Source organism: Scomber japonicus, chromosome 23 (genome assembly GCF_027409825.1).
Source record: "Scomber japonicus isolate fScoJap1 chromosome 23, fScoJap1.pri, whole genome shotgun sequence".
Taxonomy (NCBI): Eukaryota; Metazoa; Chordata; class Actinopteri; order Scombriformes; family Scombridae; genus Scomber; species Scomber japonicus.
The window spans coordinates 16,837,446-16,860,172 of record NC_070600.1 but is presented as its reverse complement, the minus strand read 5'-3'; the positions used below and the strand labels follow the sequence as shown (position 1 = coordinate 16,860,172).

The 22,727-nt window shown below is 40.1% G+C and overlaps 1 protein-coding gene across 2 annotated transcripts in view; it reads right to left on the bottom strand.

Moving 5' to 3' along the window:
- apaf1 (apoptotic peptidase activating factor 1) overlaps nucleotides 1–22,727 on the bottom strand; it is a 65,390-nt gene that overhangs the window by 7,940 nt on the left and 34,723 nt on the right. The window contains exons 23-27 of one of the 2 annotated variants that reach the window (XM_053314183.1): nucleotides 17,960–18,085; nucleotides 16,235–16,366; nucleotides 16,019–16,144; nucleotides 14,072–14,197; nucleotides 12,517–12,663 (exon numbers count right to left, since the gene is read on the bottom strand). In XM_053314183.1, coding sequence (XP_053170158.1) covers nucleotides 12,517–12,663; nucleotides 14,072–14,197; nucleotides 16,019–16,144; nucleotides 16,235–16,366; nucleotides 17,960–18,085 — 657 coding nt within the window. Of the gene's footprint in view, nucleotides 1–12,516; nucleotides 12,664–14,071; nucleotides 14,198–16,018; nucleotides 16,145–16,234; nucleotides 16,367–17,959; nucleotides 18,086–20,981; nucleotides 21,031–22,727 lie in introns of those variants that run through there. The other variant, XM_053314184.1, reaches the window with a different exon arrangement.

Sequence of the window (22,727 nt, the reverse complement as noted above, 5' to 3'; positions counted from 1 at the left end):
ATTTATCTTCCTACTACATAAATAGCTCTGATACAGACCAGGGGGAATAGATAGCGTTTCTACACTTTATAAAAAATCAAGCCGCACACAATGGATGGAGGGAGGAGGGGAGGAGGGGAGAAGGGGAGAAGGGGAGGGAGATTAAAGAAAGAGGGGACACCAGCTGGAGTAGATTCAGGCGATTTTATAAGGCCACCTCCATTTCAGAGAGAAAAAATAAGGGTGTGTGTATGTGTGAGTGTGTTTCTCTGTGTGTGTGTGTGTGTGTGTGTGTGTGTGTGTGTGAGTCCAGGCCAAGAGTCTTGCGGAGTGGGAAACAGTGTGACACCGAGGTTGAATTATTCATCCAAGGTTCCGTCCACTGAAATATTGATGCTCAGACAATCCTCTATACATCCCTCCCTCCCTCATACACACATACACACACACCATCTTTCTTTCTTCACTTTCCTCTCTTCATTTCCACCGGCGACTCTTTGTTAATCAAAGATGCGACCCTGAAAGAAGGGAAAAAGCGGGGGGAACCGAAATGAATAAGGAAAACAAGAGCCGAAGAAAGATATTACGTCCTTGGATTAGATGGATTCTTCCTCTCTCCTCTATTCATTAGTTCTCTCATTTCTCTTTCACACACACCTCTTTTTTTGCCTGTCAGAGCTTACGGCGCGCAGAGAGTGACAAATCCATAAAAGCAAACATTAGAAAGAGAAACCATTACACAGAGAGAACAAGAGACATAAAAGGAGAAAGTGAAAAAAAATTAGCTGCTGGAGAAAGGAGGAGCAGAGTGAGAGAAAGAGATAGAGAAATATAAAAAGAGAAACAATATCATGTTAGTGAGAAAAAGAAATGATGATGCAAAATAAGACAACAGGTTAAGAGAAGGGTTCAGGTTTTTATAATTTAGTAATATCAACGCTTTTTCTAAAACGTGGTGCTGATCAAAGTGCTGATTTCCGGTTTTTCCACCAGCACTCAAACGCAGCATGCATTTGTGGATCTGAAACGTCTCACACAAATGTAATAAATATCAAGTTGGAAATATATATGTATTAGAGTACTATCATTTATTCAAGTTGTATTGTATTTGGTTGTAAAATCTTAATGATGAAAATGATAATATTTTGTTTTTATTTGTGGATCAATTTTTCTGGCAACTGAAGTAAACTGCCGCACAACTACCACAAACAATAAGACCTTAAAAAAATAAAATAAGTAAGACAAAGAAACAGAGTTCATGACAAAAATGATAAAGAAAAAGAAGAAGTAGGAAGGACAGGACACAGATAAAGAGATTAAGAGAAAGTAAGTCATTATGTGTGTGTATCCATGCATTTTATAAAGCATACACACCATCTCCATCTCTCTCTCCCTCCACCTCTTCCTCTGTCACTGATCTCCCATCTCTGCTTTCCCTCATTTTATCTCGATGTGATTTGCACACACAGCGGCCCTTCTTCTCCAGCCAGAGAGACAATTAACCCTGGCTTAATGAGCGACGAGCGGGAAACAACTGCCTCCCAGAGACAGATAAATATTTCACCATCCTGTGTTTATACCCTGAGCTCGACAACAAGAGCACGGAAACCAGGCCGCGTTCGTTCCGAGCTCTTGCAGAGTTCAGTAATTCATGTTTCATCTCGTGAGGAAGCAAATGACAAGTGAAAATGGCAAAAGAGACAATCAGGGATGTAATGTGGAAAATATACTTATACTCAGGGTGCTGGGTGACATAGTGGAAATATTTATCTCAATAATTATTGATAATACAGTGACCTAATTTTGATGAAGATTATTAGATAAAGGAAGGGGTAGGGGGAAAAAAGCCATACTGGAAAGCTGGCCTGCCCTTTTTTTAAATCAACAGATACACCATTTCTGTTATTGTGTCACATGTCGATGGGCTTAGTGGGCTGTTTGCCTGTCACACATAGCAACTTCTATTATAAAAGGTATAAGATAGGTTGTTTATGGGCCAGGGAGGTAGTGTGTATCTTTGCAAGCAATTTTCTTACCGATATTGACAAAGTCTCTATCTCTGGTACATATTGCTCTCATTTTAACGCTCAGGCCGAGTGTAAGTTAAAATACTTGAAATGAAAAAAAAAAAAGAACAATAGATTCCGCGAGAAAGACAGATGCACTTTCAAGAGCTGTTTTGCATCTCACGAGTGTGTGTAGGTATTTTTAGAGGCAGGTTTTGCTTCTCCCGCCGAGCAGCTCTGTGGGGTTCTTGCTTCTGAAACAGCGTGACGGGGAAAAAAAAAAAAAAAAAAAGCGGAACCGAACGCAATCAAAACTGCAAACGTTTCCTGAACCAACATGCTGTCCTGCTACCTTGGCTCATTTACATGTCCTCTTAAAAGAGAGCAGTCATCAAAATGTGTTATTTCCATCTCTGGGCCCATTTTTGCAGGTGGCGGGGGAGCAAGGATCAAAGTAAAAGCCGAGTGGGTGCAACTAGCCTGTCAAGCCGACGTAAAGCACAGTAAAGTAGCAGTAATAACCAACAGGGCAGTCTTTGTGCTGCTTCACAAATGCAAAAATGTACAGGAAAGTGCTGCTGGGAATTGAAAATGGAAGGTTAATGAACTCCTATGAGAAAATGCAATCGCTGTTGTTGCAAATAACGTGTCCAGAAAGTTTTATTCGAAGGAGAAGAAAGAAACATTAGAGGAATAACAAAAAGAGAAAACAAGGAAGCACACTAACTCCCTGGTTGCCAAGAATGCGTCTATTAATAAAGAAGTGCTACAGCCTATTAATAGACTATTCATAAAGCACCCAGCATTCAAAAAAAAAAAGAAGAAGAAAGAAACCCATTGCTGTTCTTTGCTACAGATGCAGACATGTGTCAAAGCTCTCCTACAGGCCTGTCATTTAACAGCACACTAACATTCACAGCCAGTGGGATGAAAAAAAATACATTATATATATGTTAGGCCCTCAAAGTCAGCCATACTGTAAAACTGTGACACGGTGATGAAAAGTGGACTGTATATGAGTTCGATTTAGTCAGCTGCACTGTAAAACTGTCACATATTCTGACTTTGAAAGCTTGCCATGATTTTTCTTTAACCACTTAAGCAGTAGCAATGAAAGACTGGATTGTGGTTGTGTTAATGCTGGACTGTAAAGCTGGCATTTCTCTATGTGGAGGGGCATTTTGAACTTATTAATTATGACCACATAAAACTGTACACATATATAGATGTGTTTTGATGGCTTCTTCTTGCAAAAACTGGATTTTTACTTGGAAATAAAATCAAATAACAAGTGCTACTTTTGTTCTGGCTACATGAATATACAGGAGGTGTAGCTGCCCAGTTGCTATAACGATAGGTTAGATGTTGGTTGCGTACTGTTGATGTGAATTTGAGGGATTATTCTTGCCCAACATTTTCTGTGATCCTTATTCTACAAATATCTTTCCACTCTATGTATCTAATTCTGTCATTCTACTTCTCCACATTGTAATTATACTATTGTTCCTTCTATCTACGTTCCTTGTTTTCAATTAACATCTAGGATAGAGGGAAGGTGTGAGTGTGTAACCTGATATTTTATCATGTTGCATCATCCTGCAGGTCACTACCTCTGTTCAATGTTGCTAATTTCAACAATTTCCTCAAACAGTGGCTGTCAAACTTCAAAAAGAAAAAAAAAATGTCTCCCTCTCCTCTCTCCCCCTCCTTTCTTCTTTCTCTCAACCCAAGCAACCAAGGCAGATGGTCACCCACCTAGAGCCCGGTTCTGCTTGAGGTTGCTTCCCATTAAAGAGGAGTTTCTCATTGCTGCTGTCGCCAAGTGCTTGCTCATGGGGGAATGTTGGGTCTCTTTAAATTAAATTAAAGAGTAGGGTCTAGACCTGCCTTGAGATAACTTTTGTTGTGATTTGGTGTTACATGGATAAAATTGAATTGACCTAAAACACAAACTAGGGTGCTGAGTGTTCTTTCTTTCTTTCTGACACCACATCACAAACATCTCAAACCAACTCTGTGAAATATGGTTTCTCTTTCTGGCACATAGCCTGCTTTGTTGTTATTTCCAACCAAAGGTATTGACATTATGCAACAAGTCATATTTATGACTTCTGAAACAAAAAAAGACCTCAGAAGAGACACCTGGAGGCAACATACATCCAACCTGGGAAAGAAGAATGAATACTGGGACTAACTAATGTTTAGCCTTGAGAGAGGGAGCACAAACGACTGCTTTGCCAGTGAGAGAAAATAGAGACACATTTACTAATGGGTGAGTCAATCTCTTTATACAAGAATCTTGACTGTTTGATATCTCATCCATCCCGGTGAGAGGTGATAGCACTCAATTCTGCTCTGTCCTTTCCACTCACTCCCTCATTGCTCAATGTTACGCAACAGTTTCTTAATCTTTGACAGATTCTCTGCCCGTCAAATGTCTCTCGAGGGAAGGTCAGCGCAACCTTCACTCCTTCATTTCATCACGTCTCCCTTCCCTGCCCTCCTTCCCTGCTTCATTCACTTTGACTCTTGCTCAGAGTGATGACTGGCTGTAACAGTTAATTGGCTGCTGAGGTCTCGTTAAGACACGGTTAACGATGATGGCTCCAGCTGAGAAAGCAGGAAAGAGGACTAAAACCCTGATATCGTTAGTGTTTTGGAAGGGTTTAATCGAACCTACTGTACAAAATAAGTATCAATTTAGAAATATAGTACACAGTTCAAAGGGTTGGGAGGGTGAAATTTGAAAAAAAAAATAGCTTGTGAGCTTTACCTTTCAGCGAGGGAGGGCAGCCTTTAAAAAAAAAAGGTCAGCAAAGTGGACAAAGAAAATGACAACGCCGAGACAAAACAAATGAAAGTGTGAAACACAGAGATAACGTCGGAGAAGAACACAGGAAGAGCAGGTCTGTCGGGGACTCGGAGTCAGAATAATAGGGAATGAAAGTGAGGTGAGTGTAAGAAGGTGAGATAAGGTGAAATTGTGTTTCTCCCTTTCTCCTCCATCAAAGGCTCGGCTGATAAGTGATGTCTGACAACACCGGTGGCAGGGGATTGCTGTCATCTAAAACACTCCCATCCATCTGGGGAGGAAGAGTGTGTCTGTTTGTGCTTGTGTATGTGTGTGTGTGTGTGTGTGTGTGTGTGTATATGACAAATGTCAGTGTTAGAACATGTGGGCGCGTAAGTTAATGTGACGGTGAGCATGAGGGGATTGAAAGACAAAAAACAAAGAAGAAAAGCAACAGTGTGTTCCTTCTTTCCTGTTTCAGTAACAAGTTGTCATGGTGTCGACTTGTGACACACTGGTTTCAAATTCAAGGTTGCCAGTCTTCTTCTTCTTGTTTTATATTACATCATTTTAACATTCATCTGTATAATTCTTAGTATGATAGAGACTATGTAATGAATGTTTTTAGTATCTGGTGATTGACTACAGATGGAAAATAGCTAATAAATCATCTATTCTCATTTTGAGGTGAATGTTTTTTGTGTATGGACTAAAGACTAAAAGACTAATGATGTCTTTCAGTTTTATATTATTCCAGTGACAGGCAGTTGGTAATGTGGCCACAAATGTATCAATGCACATACATATGGCAGAGAAGAAGACCGCACATGGATATCAACTATGCAGGGTCCAAATGGGTCAACAGTAACGTTAGTGGCTCTGTGAGGCTGTACTTTAAGAAATAGTTAAATGCTAACATCAGAGTACAAACATCAGCATAGTTAGTTTAGCCAGTTACCATGCAGACACATATAAACACAAAGTACGAATGAGGCTGAAGGGAATTACTTTTAGTTTTTTCAGGTACATAAACCAAAATATTGGACAAATTAAAAAATTAAATTACACTAGGAATGCACTAGAAGAAAAAGAAGGGATCGTATGGGAAGTATGTCTTTACCAAATGTCATAGTCACCCATCCAACAGCGGTTGAGACATTTCACTGAAAACAATAAAAGTCAACCAGTCATTGGCAGTTAACAATTTTCTTATCTTCTTTTTTTTTTTTAAATTAGCTTTACAAATGTTTAATGAGGAAGGAAATGTTATTCAAAGTATTTAAGCCTTAAAAATACACTCATATGTGTTTTGGTGATGAAACATATACGTGACTATTTACGAGAAAACTTCCGTTTCATTCATGCTCCACCGTCTGCACATATACTCATAGAACTGGGGTCATATCCAGGTAACGTCTGTTCCTTATGGATGAAGACGCTCTGTGTACTCTTGTTGACAAGTTGATCAACTTGTCACAGCCTGTTGGCAGGGTTTCACTTGTCCTGCTTGACAACACAACTCCAGCACACAGCCGGCAATACATTTCACACCAAGTTCTATTTTCATGCTTTGAAACCAAGTACAGAGCTCCCCCTGGGGATGAATGACACAGTAGCAAAAAAACAAAAAAACACTGATGTGGAAATAAGTCTTCACGTATTTCCACAAAATTAAATATATATTTCTTCCACTGTGTTACCCTTGGGAAGCTTGGTACAGTGCTATCACACTATTTTCCGCCTGCAGCTGACTAAAATTAACCGCACAACTCCGCCATCTTTGCAGTAGACTTCATGGTGCTGAAGGTGGTGAGAATTCATGAAAAGTATAGAATCTCCAAATGTAGGTGCCGAAAAATGTGACATATTTTTAAAAATTCTTTAAGTGACAATATGGGGAAGGATAAAAGTTACACAACTGCACCATCAACAGAACATTATGGACCTATAGTGAACTTTTACTGTACATTGTGTGATGGATTTTGACATGAAATCTGCTGGATGGAGTTTTTAACACACCTGGTGCAATGAGTTCATTCAGACAAGCACACTTATGCTTTTGCCTAAATAGTGAAGACAATTGAGGAAAGGGGTGCTATAAAAACAGGAGGAAGCAACAGAACAACATAACTCTGTCATCAATCATCTTCACTATTGACCAGTCGTCGTCGTAAGTTATTTTCCTGTACCTATATTTTCCCACATGGTTGAATGATTGCTCTCCAAACGTCTAACTTCTTGGTACAGTAACTCACTGGCAGTTAACTTTTCTAATTCAGTAGTGGTACGATGGTTGCATCAGGGAGTCTGATCCGACTGAAATGGGAGGATTAACCAGAACAGAACATATCTGCCATCCCTGCTGACGACATGACACCTCAGCCTGGGATTTTGACAGCTGGCTTAGCTCAAGAGTACCCAAACATATTGATTAAGCCTGAATCTGAGAAAACGGTTCATGAAAATAGGTACAAGTTAGAAAGATCAGTGTCAGTATTAATGAAGAGAAATGTGTTCAGTGATTTTGTTTTGTTTGCTAGGTGTGAATTATTCTGGGCTTCTGGGCGTGTGTGTGTTCGTGCAGTCAGGATGAGCCTTTTCACACCTGCCGCCTCCCTCTTGGATCATGGCACTATGACAGATACTTCGGAGAGTGTCTGTATAGTCTGTGTGTGTGTCTGTGTGTGGTGTGTGGTGTGTGTCAAGGCCAGGTGTGAGACAGGTACAGCATTTCCTGGCAGGACCCAGAGCAGAAGGAAAGAGGACTGATGGGAGTCAGTGTAGGATGTAACAGCCTCTCTCAGAGGGCTGGACCACACCACTTCATCACACCCTCACACACACACACACACACACACACACACACACACACCCTCACACACACACACACACACACACACACACACACACACACACACACACACACACACACACACACACACACACACACACACACACACACACACACACAGAAAAATACCTACTGTATCTGCTTGGAAGAATGCATCCTCACAATTATGCAACCAACAGAACATATCTCATGGTTTTTTTTTTACTATGGAAAGTGAAGAATTGATGAAAAGGAGCATAAAACATGTTTAATTAAACACTCTACACAGGTACCAAGTCACTACAGGGAATTGGACAAGCGCATACTACCACACAATAGCATGCTGCTTTTAATTACACTCACACCATTCACCCGACCATACAGAGAAGGGAGGTGGTGATAAAACTGAGATGGAGAAAACAAGAGGGGTGGAGAAGAAAGGGGGGAAAACAAGAAGCCTGAGAGATGATTAGATAGAAACGAGTAAAAAAAAAAACAGACGAGAAAACATCATTCTACACGGGGAGCCAAAGAGTCAAATAGAAAGAGGCAAACAATAAAGACCCTTCACACAACAAGCCTCACGTTGCATCACATCAACCCATCAACCGAGTGAGAACCATGGGAGACATCACCCGCTGTCACTTCTTCTGCTCTTATCCGACCAATGACAACATCATCCAGTTTAGAGCGGAGAGAGCAACACACTGAGTCACACTGCAGACGGGCTTCTGATGTTCAGAGCTGCGATCACAGAGGATCTGATAGCTGAAAACTCTCCAGTGAACCACATCTCGAAAAGAAATAAACATTACAGTCAACAGCAATGCTTATTTTTATTTATTTACCCAGCAGTCCTCTTCAAGGAATACTGTCAGAGCGATGGAGGATCACATTTATGTAGAGTAGCATGAGGCCAGGGATTGCTATGGCACTAAAAACTGAGTCAGCTGCCCATTGAGACTTCATAAAAATAATAGAAGAAGCATGTTTTTAATGACATTGGCAAAGAAAATTGACTTAATTGACAATCAGTTACATGTGGCTGATACCAAATGCGCTTTATAAGTTCAGTATGGATTGTTAGGCAACCTCTAAATTGGGATAAAATATAGTTTAAAGTCCCCCTCCACCCAAAAATGTACATATGGTTACTTCAGTTAGATATTCTGATGTTTAAGATATGTACTTTTGTGACATCTCAACCAGTTCTGAAGCCTTCAGAGCATCAACACGGATAATGGACTTTACAGTGAAGTAGGAGAAATGTTGCAGCTAGCAGTTGAACGTTTGAAATGAAGGATATTGGCACATTAATAGATCGTTAAATCTATAATGAGAAGGAGTATGTGTCATTTTTAAGATTTTAATGAGATAATTGAACTTTTATGTGGGGAAAAAAACATATTAGACGAATATTTTATTTACATTGTAAAACATGCCTGGATGTATTTAAGTTAGAAAATCAATCTTGGATGCAGATTAAACAGTTTGTGGTCATATGAATCCTCAGTATTAACGGTTTCTTTTTTTAAGATTTTGCACTGGACTCTCAATTTGTATATCTGAAAACTGCAAACATCTATTAATTTGCAGCTTTGTTAAGTCAACCTAGAATAGGAAATCAATGAGCTCTGTCAGCAAGGTGAAGCTGTTATACTTATCTCAATTTTCAATATGACCCATCACTTCATTATCATGTTATGTGGTGAAAATGATTTTCTAACCTCATATTTCTACTATCTAAACCAAAAAATGTTTACAGCCATATTTCACAGCTTTTCGTGGCATTCAAGACACACTTCAATATCATTCAGTTTTCATCTATTATCCAAATGCACATCTTACACAATCCCCATGATCCTCCATAATGAAATCTCTCCCTTACACCAGCTGAGGATAAAAACAAACCAAATACCCTCATGAGGACGCTCATATGACTGCCAAGCAGTTCTCCAAGACTGACAGAAAAATAATTACACCATTCCATGATTTATTTTATTTTTTAGATGTCAAAAAGTAATTTATTTCACAACGCTGGTATTCTTGTTTCCTCGTATTTTATATTGAAATGTTAAATTCATTTTCATTGTCATGTCCTCAGCACGGAAACATGGAAAAGCAAAGACATGACAGTGTTTTCAAATAACGTAATAATAATAATAAGTTGGTTTTAAGTGCAGAGGCTGAGCATAATTGCTAAGTTTTAGCTTCAAGACGTGCTAATTTCAAAACAGGCTAGCACAGTGACACGCCTTTGCAATAATCATTAAAACAGATAGACAGTTAGATGATTATCATGTTTCCTCACTCTCTGGGCTATATTATCTGTCATTAGAGGTACACACTCTGTCACGGTGATTAATATGACAGACAGGATGGCCTCTCATAGCTGTCCGGCCAATGCACAGTGCGATTAATCAATCAAAGCTCATGACTTGGGGGGCGGAGGGGGGGGAGGGGATTCACCCTTTAAGACAGGCATAATAATCCATCACTGCTCTGTGCATCCACATGCTGATCCATCAAGTCAACACTCCTTACAGAGGATGTAAGACGGAGGGTGTGAAACGGAGTAATGGAGTGATCTGTTAGCCGATTCCCAAAATAATTATAAGTGTCATGATGATCTAACTGAGGACGAAGCTAATGATGCTACATTAGCACATCAAGCAGAGCGGGCCTGTCTGTAAAGTTCACTGATAAACAAATCAGAGGCCACATTAGTGCAGCAGCTCCTCATATTGTCATCTGATGTACCCCCCAACAGCACTGTCAGACAAGACTCATGCTCCAAATGTGTTCAACTGATTGTAAACATAATGTCACTGTCAATCGTATAAAAGTAGGTACCGTTTGAATTGTGCTCTTCATACAAGATGATACTGATCCTTCAATTGTCAACATTAATAGTCCCTGTTTCTCGTTTTTAGTAGGTTTTGCTCAATACTAACCATTTTGAGAGGCACAAGCTGGTAAACTAATTTTTAAAACACATACTCATGGTTTCAGGTGTTACACTAGACACAGGATGGTTAGAGGTGTGTCCTGAGCAGTCAGCAGGTAGGTAGGGCTGGGCAACAGCACATTATATATACAGTATATGTGAGGTTTACTTATGTGTGATGTATTGATTAAAACTGATTTTGACATTTCCACTCTGAATCTGCTAATTGGCAATTTGAAGCTTAAGAAAATCCTTAAATTCAACAAAATTACTGATTTGATTTATATCATGATGTACACCCTGCCCTATACACAGGTAATCCATAATCTGGAATATATCCAGATTGGCTAGTGTGCTGCACTTATGTATAAAAGAAGCAATGATTTCAAGCCCTATTAGCATATACTGTATGACGTCATGTAAACACCTCCCTCTTTCTTATAGATAGTCTGAGGACCTTCACTTTTATGCCCTTCAAACTGCCTGTGCAGTGAGTACTTTGAGAAAAAAAAAGATGGCTCTGACAGCTGAGAGTTTCCTAAAAATCCTCTAAATGCCATAAAACAAATAAGAAGAAAAGGTATTGAGAAAAAGAACACATTAGGGGCTGTCATTATGTTCCAGCTCAGGCTTTATGATCTTGTCAACAGCAGCATTCATACAAGAGATTATAATGTGTTTTTGGCCATCTGTCTATAAAAAGCCAGAACAATAGCAACCACTGCCTTCAACGCCGCTGCCAACCCACACAAGCAGGTATAAACAAAGACATCCATGCTGTTATTCACGCACACAACACAACCCTGCACACAATATCAGCAGCAATCTAAGGTATCAAGCCTCATCGATCAGAAATGCTCTCGATTGAGGATTACATCATTGCCCAGTAAATAGCCAATCAGAGCAGAGATGAGACTGCCCGCTCTGTGACCCCATCTCCTGTAAAAATAACAGCAATAAGAAAGATGTACACACACACACACATATATATACACACACACACACACACACACACACACACACACACACACACACACACTATTCCAGTCACGTCATAACAAGGCATTGATATCATCCTCTTGGGTATTTTATGGACAGTTTTTTATGTAAACCTGCAGCACTACAACACTTCTTTGGTTAATGTATTACTGGTACATGTTGAGGTCATCTCTTCATTGTTTCTCCTGTGACACATCAAACGTCTCTGATACATTGTTGATAACAGCAGAAAGTATGCAAAGTAAAGGAATTATGCTGCATGGCTTTGTTAAAGTGTCTTTATGGGTGCATCTACTTGACTTTCAGTGTGGGAAGCAAGAGACACAAAGTGCATTTCAGTGCCAACTATCAGTCTGTATTTGTATCCACTGCAAAATACTGTATGTACAGCGGCTAATGTATTACACAACAGTTTTAAGAGGTCTTTTTTTTTTAAGTTCTGGAAAATAGGAGTACGTAAATGACCACTTAAACTTCATTAATTGCTAATAATGTGTCGATTTTGTCATTTAATACAACAATTTGATGACTACAAGACAAAACTATTCTTGTTTCCTGTGAAAAGTAACTATTATGTGTCGTCCTGGTAGTCTTCAGGTTCAAGATGGACACTATGAAACTTAAATTGTTCAACCTGGCTATGGACCTGTCCTATCAAGAAAAGGCTCTCTGAATCTCTAAAAACAAAGGTTATTAAAGATGATTAAAAATCATTATGTGGTGCTAATCAATAAGTAATGTCTCAAGCTCAAGTCTAGCTTTCGATCTATTATAATATTGTATTATACTCTTATCGCACCTCTCACTACTGTCTCTGATGAAGGCATAAATACCTATGTAAATATATTATTTTGGAAAAGACTAATTTTGATATGCCAAACTATGTCTTTTACTTCCATGTGACTCCATACAACCAAGGTGGAGTAACTACATGAGTCTGAATGTAGAGTATTTGTTAACATACCTTGATGTAACCCCCAGTGGAGACCAGGAGAGAGTTATCTGGGGAGAAGTGCAGGTCGGTCACCCAGCCTCCGTGTAGGGAGTCCATGCCATCTTTACCGTCCCGCGAACAAATCTTCAGCAAAATGCCATCCTTGACACTCCAGAGCTGTAACGGGCAGTTCCATATTATAAATGACCAATAAAATAAACATTTTAAAATCACTGTTAAAACAACAAAGACGTTTGATTGAACAAGTCAAATACTTGACCTTGATTACAGATTTAAAAATGCATATTTTAAATTGAATGAATCATTTTAGATTTATGCAAGCTTGTGGTGATATTACACGTTGTTATTTCCATATTTTGCTGCATGCAGTGTTAAAGGACATAAAATGGTAGGGTAGGTTTTAATAACTTTGTTATGTTACAATGACCTGTATATACACCTTTCCGTTCTCTTGAATGAGAACACTTCAACACATGACAAAGATAACCAGGAAGAGTAACACCCATTGCTCTTTCTGCAGTATGGATCTAAATGAGGCCTTACCTAATGCACCATGATCAAACGCTTGCTTTGTGATTCCATCATCACTAGAGCTGCACGTCATGTCTGTCTTGCAGCTGTTATGCAACTGTTCACATGCCATGTACATTTGACAATGACACATCCACACATACAGCTATATTTAAAACTTGGCATGCTTTGTCCTGAATGACTCACATTTGTTTCCATAGAAACCGGGGTGAGATTTCAGTGAGGTTTATGTAATTGGATCTGATGGATCTGGCCATTTCTGGATAATGGAGCGGTTCAGCTCAGAGGCCACCAGAGGGCATTAACCCCTTGTTGACTGCTGTGGCGCCATCATTTGTCGCTGAGCGGCACTGATTGACTTTTCCACATCTTCCTTTTCCTTCCTTGCTGTGTGTGTGTGTGTGTGTGTGTGTGTGTGTGTGTTCAAGCAAGTGGTGCAGATTCCAGTTTGTCCTCTCCTTTCCCTCCCGCTGTCAGACATCTCCTCCTCTTCCTGCTCTCTTCAACTTAGCATCTCACACAACCTGCACCTCCTCTAGCTCCTGCACCCTGCCTCCTTCCTTTCATCTCATCCCTCCTCTGTGCATGTGCAGCAATCATGATGTACTAGTAAGCACTTTATCTAAATGAGTGATGAGATGTAATTAGGAGGTGATCTCTGGAATAAATGTTGAGTGCTCTAATTGCATTTTTGTAGGTTGCATGGAAAATTACAGGGTTCACAGCATTACCAGTACTTCTCATATTAGTAACATAATGCCATTTGATAGACGCACTGATAAACGTGTCTGTAGGCAGGAGACACTATCACAAGACTTTTCTCACGTACGTCTCATATTTAGCCTTTCTTCCAAATTACCTCCATCTGACCACTCTTCTTTTTTCCTATCGAAATATTCTAGTTCCCACTCTCCCCTTCACCCGTTTGCATTCGGGCAACATACTGAGGTCGGTTTCCAACAGTGAGACCAAACCCACTGACTTCCTAGTGAGACATGCAAAAATAGAAATACTGCATGTTTGCAATACGCACCCGGATCTCTCCGTTGTCATCGCCTGTTGCGAGGCGTCGGCTGTCCCATGAGAATCGGCAGCTTCGGACACAGTCTTGGTGGCCGCTCAGAGTGTGGACGCACTGCCAGGAGTCACAGCCCCATATCTAGGAGCCCAGAAAGAAGATACAATTAACAATAAGCACACACAAATTTAAGAGAAGCAGTATCATGAAGTAGAAATCGGTATTAATTGTTTATCATAAACAGATAGAGACATATTGTGACTGTGCTATTAAAGTGAAATGAGTGAATAACCCATTTAGAAGAACAGACATCATGTTTTTTTTAAACACAGAGCAGCTGTATGGGATGTAACTTCCCTTAGAGTGTGATATAGATGAAATGTACTTACAAAAATCAACAGGGCAGTGATTACCTTGGAATAACAAGTAATAATAATAATAATAATAATACTAATAATAATAATAATAATAATAATAATGAAGTTTTATTTCTGTTTTTCAAACCAGCCATCAGCCACTGATAGGTCTTGTGAGGACAAATAATCATGCCCAATGAGACGCTGCTTCAGAATGATGCAACTGTTAATGATTGTTTTCTCGCTCTCTGCTGTTTTCTTTCTTTCATTTTAAATTCCTCCCATCCATTCCTTTTTTCTTTCTTTTCCCTCCATCCTTTCTCTCTCTCTGTTCCTTTCTTACCCTGGTCGCATCCTGTGCTGTGCAGAAAATAACACAGCTCATAATTAGACACTTCATTTGGCAGCAGGCTAACTATGTCTGCACACAAAGTCCCATTCATCTGAAGGTCAGTCGGAAAAGAAAGAAAAGGAGGAAAAAAAGAGGACCAGGAAGGAGGAAAGGAATGAGCCGGACAGAACACCCTCCCTCTTTTTGTGGTGCTCAACAAAGACACCCATGGCTGAGCCTTTCGGTTTGACCTCTAGATAGATGGAGACCGGGGACTGTGTGTTTATGTGTGTTTTGAGCTAGCAAAGCCCCTATTCGGTCTGGAGAGCAAGGACTATGTGACTGGCTGCAAACCAGCCCCACAACGCACACACACACACACACCTCAATTATGATCTTTGCCAAATCCATAAAACACACATTCTCTCTCGCTTTCTACCATCCTTTGACTGAAGCCAGTTTGGCTGTCGACCCAGTGGCTGTTCTCTACAGTAAGTGTCGACCGAATCCAAATTCCTGTGTGAAACTCAGTGGCGGTGGCTCTTGATCAACTGCTTTAACAAATGCCTGAGAGAGCAGCTTTTCACTCAGGAACACCAGTTGTCATCCAAGGGTGAATATTGGATGGAGAAGTACAAATAAAAACCCACAACTGTTTTCACGATTCAAGAAAATGAATGACTCTGACAGAGAGCCAGTGTCAAAGGGGGGTACAGTCTCAATACCGTTCAGCATGAACTGTGAAGTGCAGTTCACTTCTCTGTGGATGATGAGTAGGTAAAGTAATGATTTCAGAGCTGCTCAAGGAAAAAGGTTGAAAATTGTATCTCAAGCCCACTGAGTCAGTCAAAGTCAGCGCAAAGTCAAGCGCAGTAGTGTTGGTAAATGACAACCTGGCAATAACTACATCCAGACAGGGAGGTGGGTAGGTTGTGAGCCAGCCTGCCAGGCTGGTGGGTCAGCAGGTCCACGAGCTGCAGTCAGACTAAATGGTCACAGGACGTGGGTGTAGGAGGACAGACTGACCTGCAGCTAACTCACCATGTCTGGGACCATCTGCTGCACACTAATCTCCAAGGTCCCTCGCCTCTCTACTAGAGAAAGTTAGCCTCAGATATCACCCACAGCAACACATCAGTGTGCATGTGCTGTAAGTAATCACTTCGGAAGGAGGTTTAAGGGAAGACGCTGATGTGTAATAGGTTACGTTGTTACTGACAGCACAGCCAGATATGTCTCATCCCATGAATATGTGTGTGTGTGTAAGTGTTGAACCTTAGCAGTCTTGTCAGCAGAGGTGGTGGCGAAGAGGCATCCGTCTGGCGAGACATGACATGACAGGATGGCGCCTCGGTGAGCCTCGGTGTCCTGCAGCTTCTCTCCGCTTTCCACATCCCACACCTTACAGTGTGTGAAGGAATGATTATTTTGCACTTGGTTTCATGCTACAGTTAACTGTACTGTGTGTGTATGTGTGAGTGTATGTTATACCTTGATGGTGCCATCGAAGGACCAGGACAGCAGTCTTGTATCAGCAGGTGAAGTGGAGAGCAGAGAGAAGCATCTGACCTGCTCCTTGTGACCCTTCAGGACTTTACACTCCCCTGACTGCCACCTCCACACCTACAGAAGGCAGCAAAGAGACAAAAAAGGGAAAAATTATGTAATAATAATGTTTCAGTCAGTGATGCTTTTCACTTTGCTCTGACTCGGATGAACTCAAACACTTTGATGCATATGCATACTTTCCACTTTTTGGGGGGGGCGAGGAGATTGCCCAAAATTAATAGCACTCTTATGGAAACTTTACATTTAACTGGCTACAGAAATTCATTTGTATAGGTAACATGTGAGATCTGTCCTGTCCTGTTCCCCATACAGCATGTGGAGCCCATGTACCTTGGGCCCCTGATGTTGCATTACAATAAAAAGCAGTTTCTTTGCCACAGGTAATACATTAGCCACGTAGCATACACAGATTATTTGATTGATGAGAAGCAACAGAGGATACCCTCATGTATACAAGGGGTATAATATTTCTTTAGAGCATTACTAAATTGCTAATACAGTAGAGCACAATATTTCATGTCACTCTTTTTGCTTTTCTGTCTTCCTGATCACTAATTGGGTGTGCTGGGTTTATGCTAATGGCTCTGCGGAGTTAAAACTCAAAACCTGTGCATCTATCCACAGAGTGCTTGTTTCCTGACAGTATGCCAGCAGGTAAATGAGCAGTGACAGGAGTTCATCTGAGCTCAAACATAAGGGCAGGACAGACAGAATCATCCTGATGATCCTATCAATCATACCCTTGTGTGCAACGTTGCACCTTTTCTCCTTCTGAATAGCGTCTGTCAGTGGTCCAAAGGTTAGAATCCATCACCAGCAACAACATCAATATCATTAGATCTCTTAACATTCACTGTGCATCTGCATTAACATCTAAATACACACTTCCATTTCCTGGAGAGCACATGTCAAACAGCACGCATCTGAATAGCTTCTGAATAAGTGGCGGACGGTCCGAGAATAGTGATGGCGTAGGCAGCAGCCGCATGAATACAGAACGAGGTGCTGCGCTGTCAGAGAGGGAAGGAAGTGCTGCAGTGGACAGGTCTGTCGGCAAAAAGCAAAGATGAAGAAGGAGGAGGAGGAGATGAGGGGAGGAGAGGAAAGGGGAAATGAGCAACAGAGCATGAACGGAGGAGGTTGACGGAGCGTAACGGCCTGAAAACCACACACATAAACTATACAGTCGCACACGGTCAACACATGAGCAGAACGGAGATAAAGAGCTATCGAGAGCGGCATAGTCGCAACCAAAGAGACTAAAAAGGAGGGAGAGGAGACAAAAGAGGGGATGAAGAATGCAGAGGTGAAGAGGCCGACAGAGAAGCTGCTAGAGTCTAACAGGTTGGGGAAGGTGAAAGCATCACGGACACCTGAAACACTGCTTGGATGAGCGATTCAGCAGAGCAGGCAGTTTTACTCAAGGTGAAGAATGGGGATGGAGGGGGAGGAATAATCAATAGCAGAGAAGACAAATGTGAAGCAGGTTGGGGGAGGAGGTGAAAGAACATTTCATGAATTAGACAGTGAGGTTGAGGGAGAGGTCGATGAATGAGAGCAACACAAACAGGAAAACCAGAAAGAGTAAAACAAAAAGCAATACAGACAGGAAGGGATCAACTGAAGGAGAAAAGGAGTTAAGCCAACCCTTATGGTGGTGTCCTCTGAAGATGTGATGAGTGTTTGGCCATTCTGACTAAACTGGCAATGCAGCACCGTCTTGGTGTGTCCCAGCAGAGTGGCTAGGATCTTCCCAGATGGCACCTCCAACACCTGGAGGGGGAAAAAAAACAGAGAAACTTCAGCACCACAAGAATCCCAACAAACAGTAAAAACTATGATATAGCTTGGGTGTACTTGTGAGTTAATTAACAGGCATTTCTGGCCAAAAAAGATGTGAACACTGTGCAGTGAGAGCTTCGTCTCTAGAATATCTATGCAAACCTCAAATGACAGCAGTGTTTGCCAAGATATACTCCGGGAGGAAAAGTGTCCCAGAAAGTTTCCATAAAAATCTTGACATGAAGTCCCAGTTTGAGGAAGTGCTTGAGAGGGAGAGAGGCGAAATGTGGCTGCATGGTAATATGCGCATCAAAAAGAAAGCCGAGTCGGGGGGAAAAGTGTGAGCTTTGAAAGACTGTGACTGTTCAGTCCGGTCAGGACCGCTGAGGGCTGCTGGGGGTCTGACAGCCCTTCAGACATTACTAGAGGAATTGGAGAACAAAATAGCTTTGAAGCTCAAAAGATCTAGCTCAAAGAAAAAAAAAATGTCATCACTTGAGAGATTTCTGCATCACAAAACTGTGTTGCAATAAACTCTTTTACAGATTATTCAGTGCTGGTTTCGAGAGATGATTTTGTAAACATCCTCAAATAGATTGGCTGGAAAGTTGTTAACACTATGACCCAGGGACTTTCACAGGGGAAGTATCAGTGATCCTCTGATTTTGACACCACCATTGTGGTTTAAAGTGAAATTTCTCGACAACTTGGAAGAACAGTAATAACTTTGATCATCATTCAGATTTTCATATAGCACCGTCATCAGGTCAGAATTTGACTTTGACTACTTTGCTTTATAACTAGAAAACGAATGATATGATCTTAATTTTGCAAGTATATGACATCTTTGCAGATAATATTCCTTGAGAAAGAATCTTATTTAATATGGTCCATCTGTTTGTGGCTTTCTGGTGGCCCATGGCTTAAACACATTACAGAGTTGAAAAACAGAAGTTCATTTTATCACTAGACAGAGCTTATTCTACCTGTCAAAAAATAGTACAAAGAAGGCTACTTAAGTAATTATGCGGTGAAACAGGAGTTTAGATTACAAGTGTAATCATAAAAACTGCCACAATTTTTCTCATTAACCTCCAGCGAGATCTTTCCAATGATATTTAAAAATGCTTTAATTAACCAAACAATAAAATACTGAAACTCATGCAAAACCAATCATAGGTTCATTAACGTATTTTCAAAATAAGGACTAAAGCAAAGGAATCTCATGAAAATACTTTCACCTCTTAATATGCTGAACAAATCAAACTGAATTAAGTACAGCATAACTTTATCTTCAGTGTAGCACAGCACCTGTAGTTTTCTAAGTACAGAAAAATGTAATAAAGGCCCATGACTATTGGGTTTAAGCAGGCACTAAAACATTTAAATATCTGAGGAGAGGGTTGAAATGTCTGAGCAGAACACGTCGACCATGTTTGTCGAGCTCTGGGAAGCAACTTTTAAAATGTGAGATGCCACTTTGGTAAGCTTTACACATCCAGCTCAAGGATTTCTGGGATAGTGCAATGCAGAAAGCGCCTGAAGGTGTTTAGAGAAAAAAACAAACCAAAAAAATAAAATACAAGTAGGCTAATATAAAGAGGAATGTGTAATGGGGAACACTTGTTTTAAACATCACTACCAAGGGAGTCAAATCAACTAACACAAAGAAAAGTTGTAAAGGATGTGTATGATGAGATGTAACAATAGAAATGTGATACTGAACTGAGGGCTGGGTAATATATTGATAATTGATCAATACTGTGATAAGAGACTAGATATCGTCTTAGATTTTAGATATCGATACATCATGATATGGCATAAGTGTTATCTTTTCCTGGTTTTACAGGCTGCATTACAGCAAAATAATAAATACATAATTAAATAATTTACTGAACTTACCAGACTGTTTCAGATGTTCTATTATTTGCCTTCACCCACTTTGTCATTATATTCACTTTACTGATTATTGATTATCAAAAATCAATAGTCATCCCTACGATACCGTTGCAATATCGATATAGGTATTTGATCAGAAATATCACGATATTTGATTTTGTCCATATCATCCAGGCCTGATTCACATATGTATTTTCTGTACTCAACTATCTGCATCTTTTCTTCTAAGGCATCAAAAGGCCTTTGAATAACTAACAGCAGTTGGTGACTTTTGAACACATACACACAGATAGTACACTTTCCCTACTATACCTGCACACTCCCTGTACACAGCCCTACTGCTGCAAGCACCAACCCCCTGTAGGAGGTCAGCAGTCCTCGGATCCAGCAGCCAACCATCCTCAGTACCTCACTAGCTGTCAGCCCTGCTCCCTGGCACAGACAACACACACACACACACACACACACACTGACTTTCTGTCCTTTCCTGCACATCTGACACAAAGCCGGCATGTCAGAATGAATTTAAATTGATGTATTATTGCTGATTTTCCCTCCAGTAAACTGGTTAGAAAAAGTGCACTTCCACTGCAGCAGTGACTGAAACCAGGAACATCTACCAAGCTAAGACTAGGGCTCCCCCTGGTGTTAGCTCATGGGACTAAAAGATCAAAAGCTGTGTGGACTCTTAAGAGGAACAAAATCACTTATAATAAAATAAACCCACATCTGTTGGAAGTAACTGATCACATATAAATCAAAAATATAATGTTCAATGAGCATTCTGGCTGAAAGGAATGCGTGAACAATGAAGCTGTACAACAAGGAATAGAAAATCCTTTGGACATTGTTGCATTATGACAAATTGCAACAAAATGATGTTTCCATTTCAACAAAGAAACATTTTTGGATGCTTTCCATGTAAAAAATGATTATGTTAAAACGGTGAAGCAGGGCTGCAGAATGACAGCGTTAGAGAGGCTATTACCTTCGAATTAAAGTAATCAGACTGTTGAAATGTGATGGTGTTCAAGTTGCTGTGGATAAACAAAAAAGGTAATAACTGTGGAAATAAGCTCCTCTCCAGTGGACACAAACAAATCTACAACAATATGTGACCATAAAAACCACATTCACATTATTCTACAAATAAATAACAGAAGCTCTAAGATGTTAGATGTATAAACAACCCTAACCCGCACCTACATAAAATCTATAATCTATAAATCTATCATCTATAATTGTGACTTCAATCAGGAACTATGTGATCAAAACACAGGAAACAAGGTTACAACTCTGACAAGATAATCAACACCAGGTTTCAGTAGTTGACAGTTTTGAAACATAACGTTGCGTTCACATGTCCGTCGTTACCAAATAAGTATTGCAGTTTGACACCCAGCTCTTGTCAGTTATACCCTGATTTGTTCAGGCTGAAAAAAACCTGCAGAAGAAAAACCCATTACACCTAAATATAATTTGCCGTATTTTGCGTGCATTACTTGGTTGTAAAAAGTAACATAACTGGACTATATGTAGCGCAGTAATCTACAATATTCATTTTTATTCTCTCTAAGTTGTCAGAACTCTAATCATGCTAATCATCTTTGCTACTTTAACTCCTCATATGCACTATCCTTCCTTCTCATATCTCCAGGAGACCAGGAGACAAGAGGAGAGGCGCATGAAGGGGGCAGAAAAGAGCTGTAATTAAAATCATTAACCCCTGCTTTAATTAAGGCTGCAGTACATTTTAATTAATTAGAGTTGCTCTCTACCACCCTGGACACAGCACACATGTGTCAAGGGAATCTTTGTGGGTGTGCTTGTGTGGTAATATAGGACAGAAACTTTTTTGGGGAATGACCTCTACTGTTGGGGCACAGGACTCACATACACGACAAAAAACAACACACATTTGCCACAATGTAAACTAAGACCTAATTCTGCGCCTGCAAACAACAATTCATCACAAAGACAAAGAGTAGTGGAGCAAGGAGAGCAGACTGACAGACAGAACAAAAAGAGGAAATGAGACAAAATGAAACAGGGAATAAAACACAGAGTATGTGACAGACGTGGTAAAATATAGAAATAGAATGAGCACTGCTGAGAATACAGATCACAGGTAAAAAGAACAGCAGGAAAGAGAGGAGTGGAGAGGGAGACGAATGAGGTGGGTTTTTTTTTTTTTTAGATAATCTGATGTACAGCTGACAGGAATGATTAAAATAAGGATGACAGTCAAATCTCATGACTCAACGTGGACTGCAAAACACCTCCTGAAGCAATACTAAACAGAGATTTACACACGCTTACACCCAGTGCTACTGTTATACTGAAGAAACCCTCATATACACACACATATGCACACAGTAGGAATTTACAACCTAGACTGTAAAAATCAAGGTTATGAAATTGTGAGATCTGATTAATCAAGCAAGTAGGCCACTAAAGAAAGACTTGGCAGTATAATTTTGAAAAAAAAGTCACAATATTTTTCAGTGGAATTATTAATAAATTCATATTATTCATTTGAGTTTTTTCTCCCAACTGTTTGCTTAAAAATGTCACACAATAGAGAATAATATCTTTTTTGTTCAAAGACATTCAATTTACAATTACATAAATCAGATAAAAGCGTTAATCCTCACAGTAGACAAGCTAGTATTTCTGCTTGATAAAAGCTGGTGATTAATTATCTCTGAGTTGATTAAACATGTTCATTAGCTCA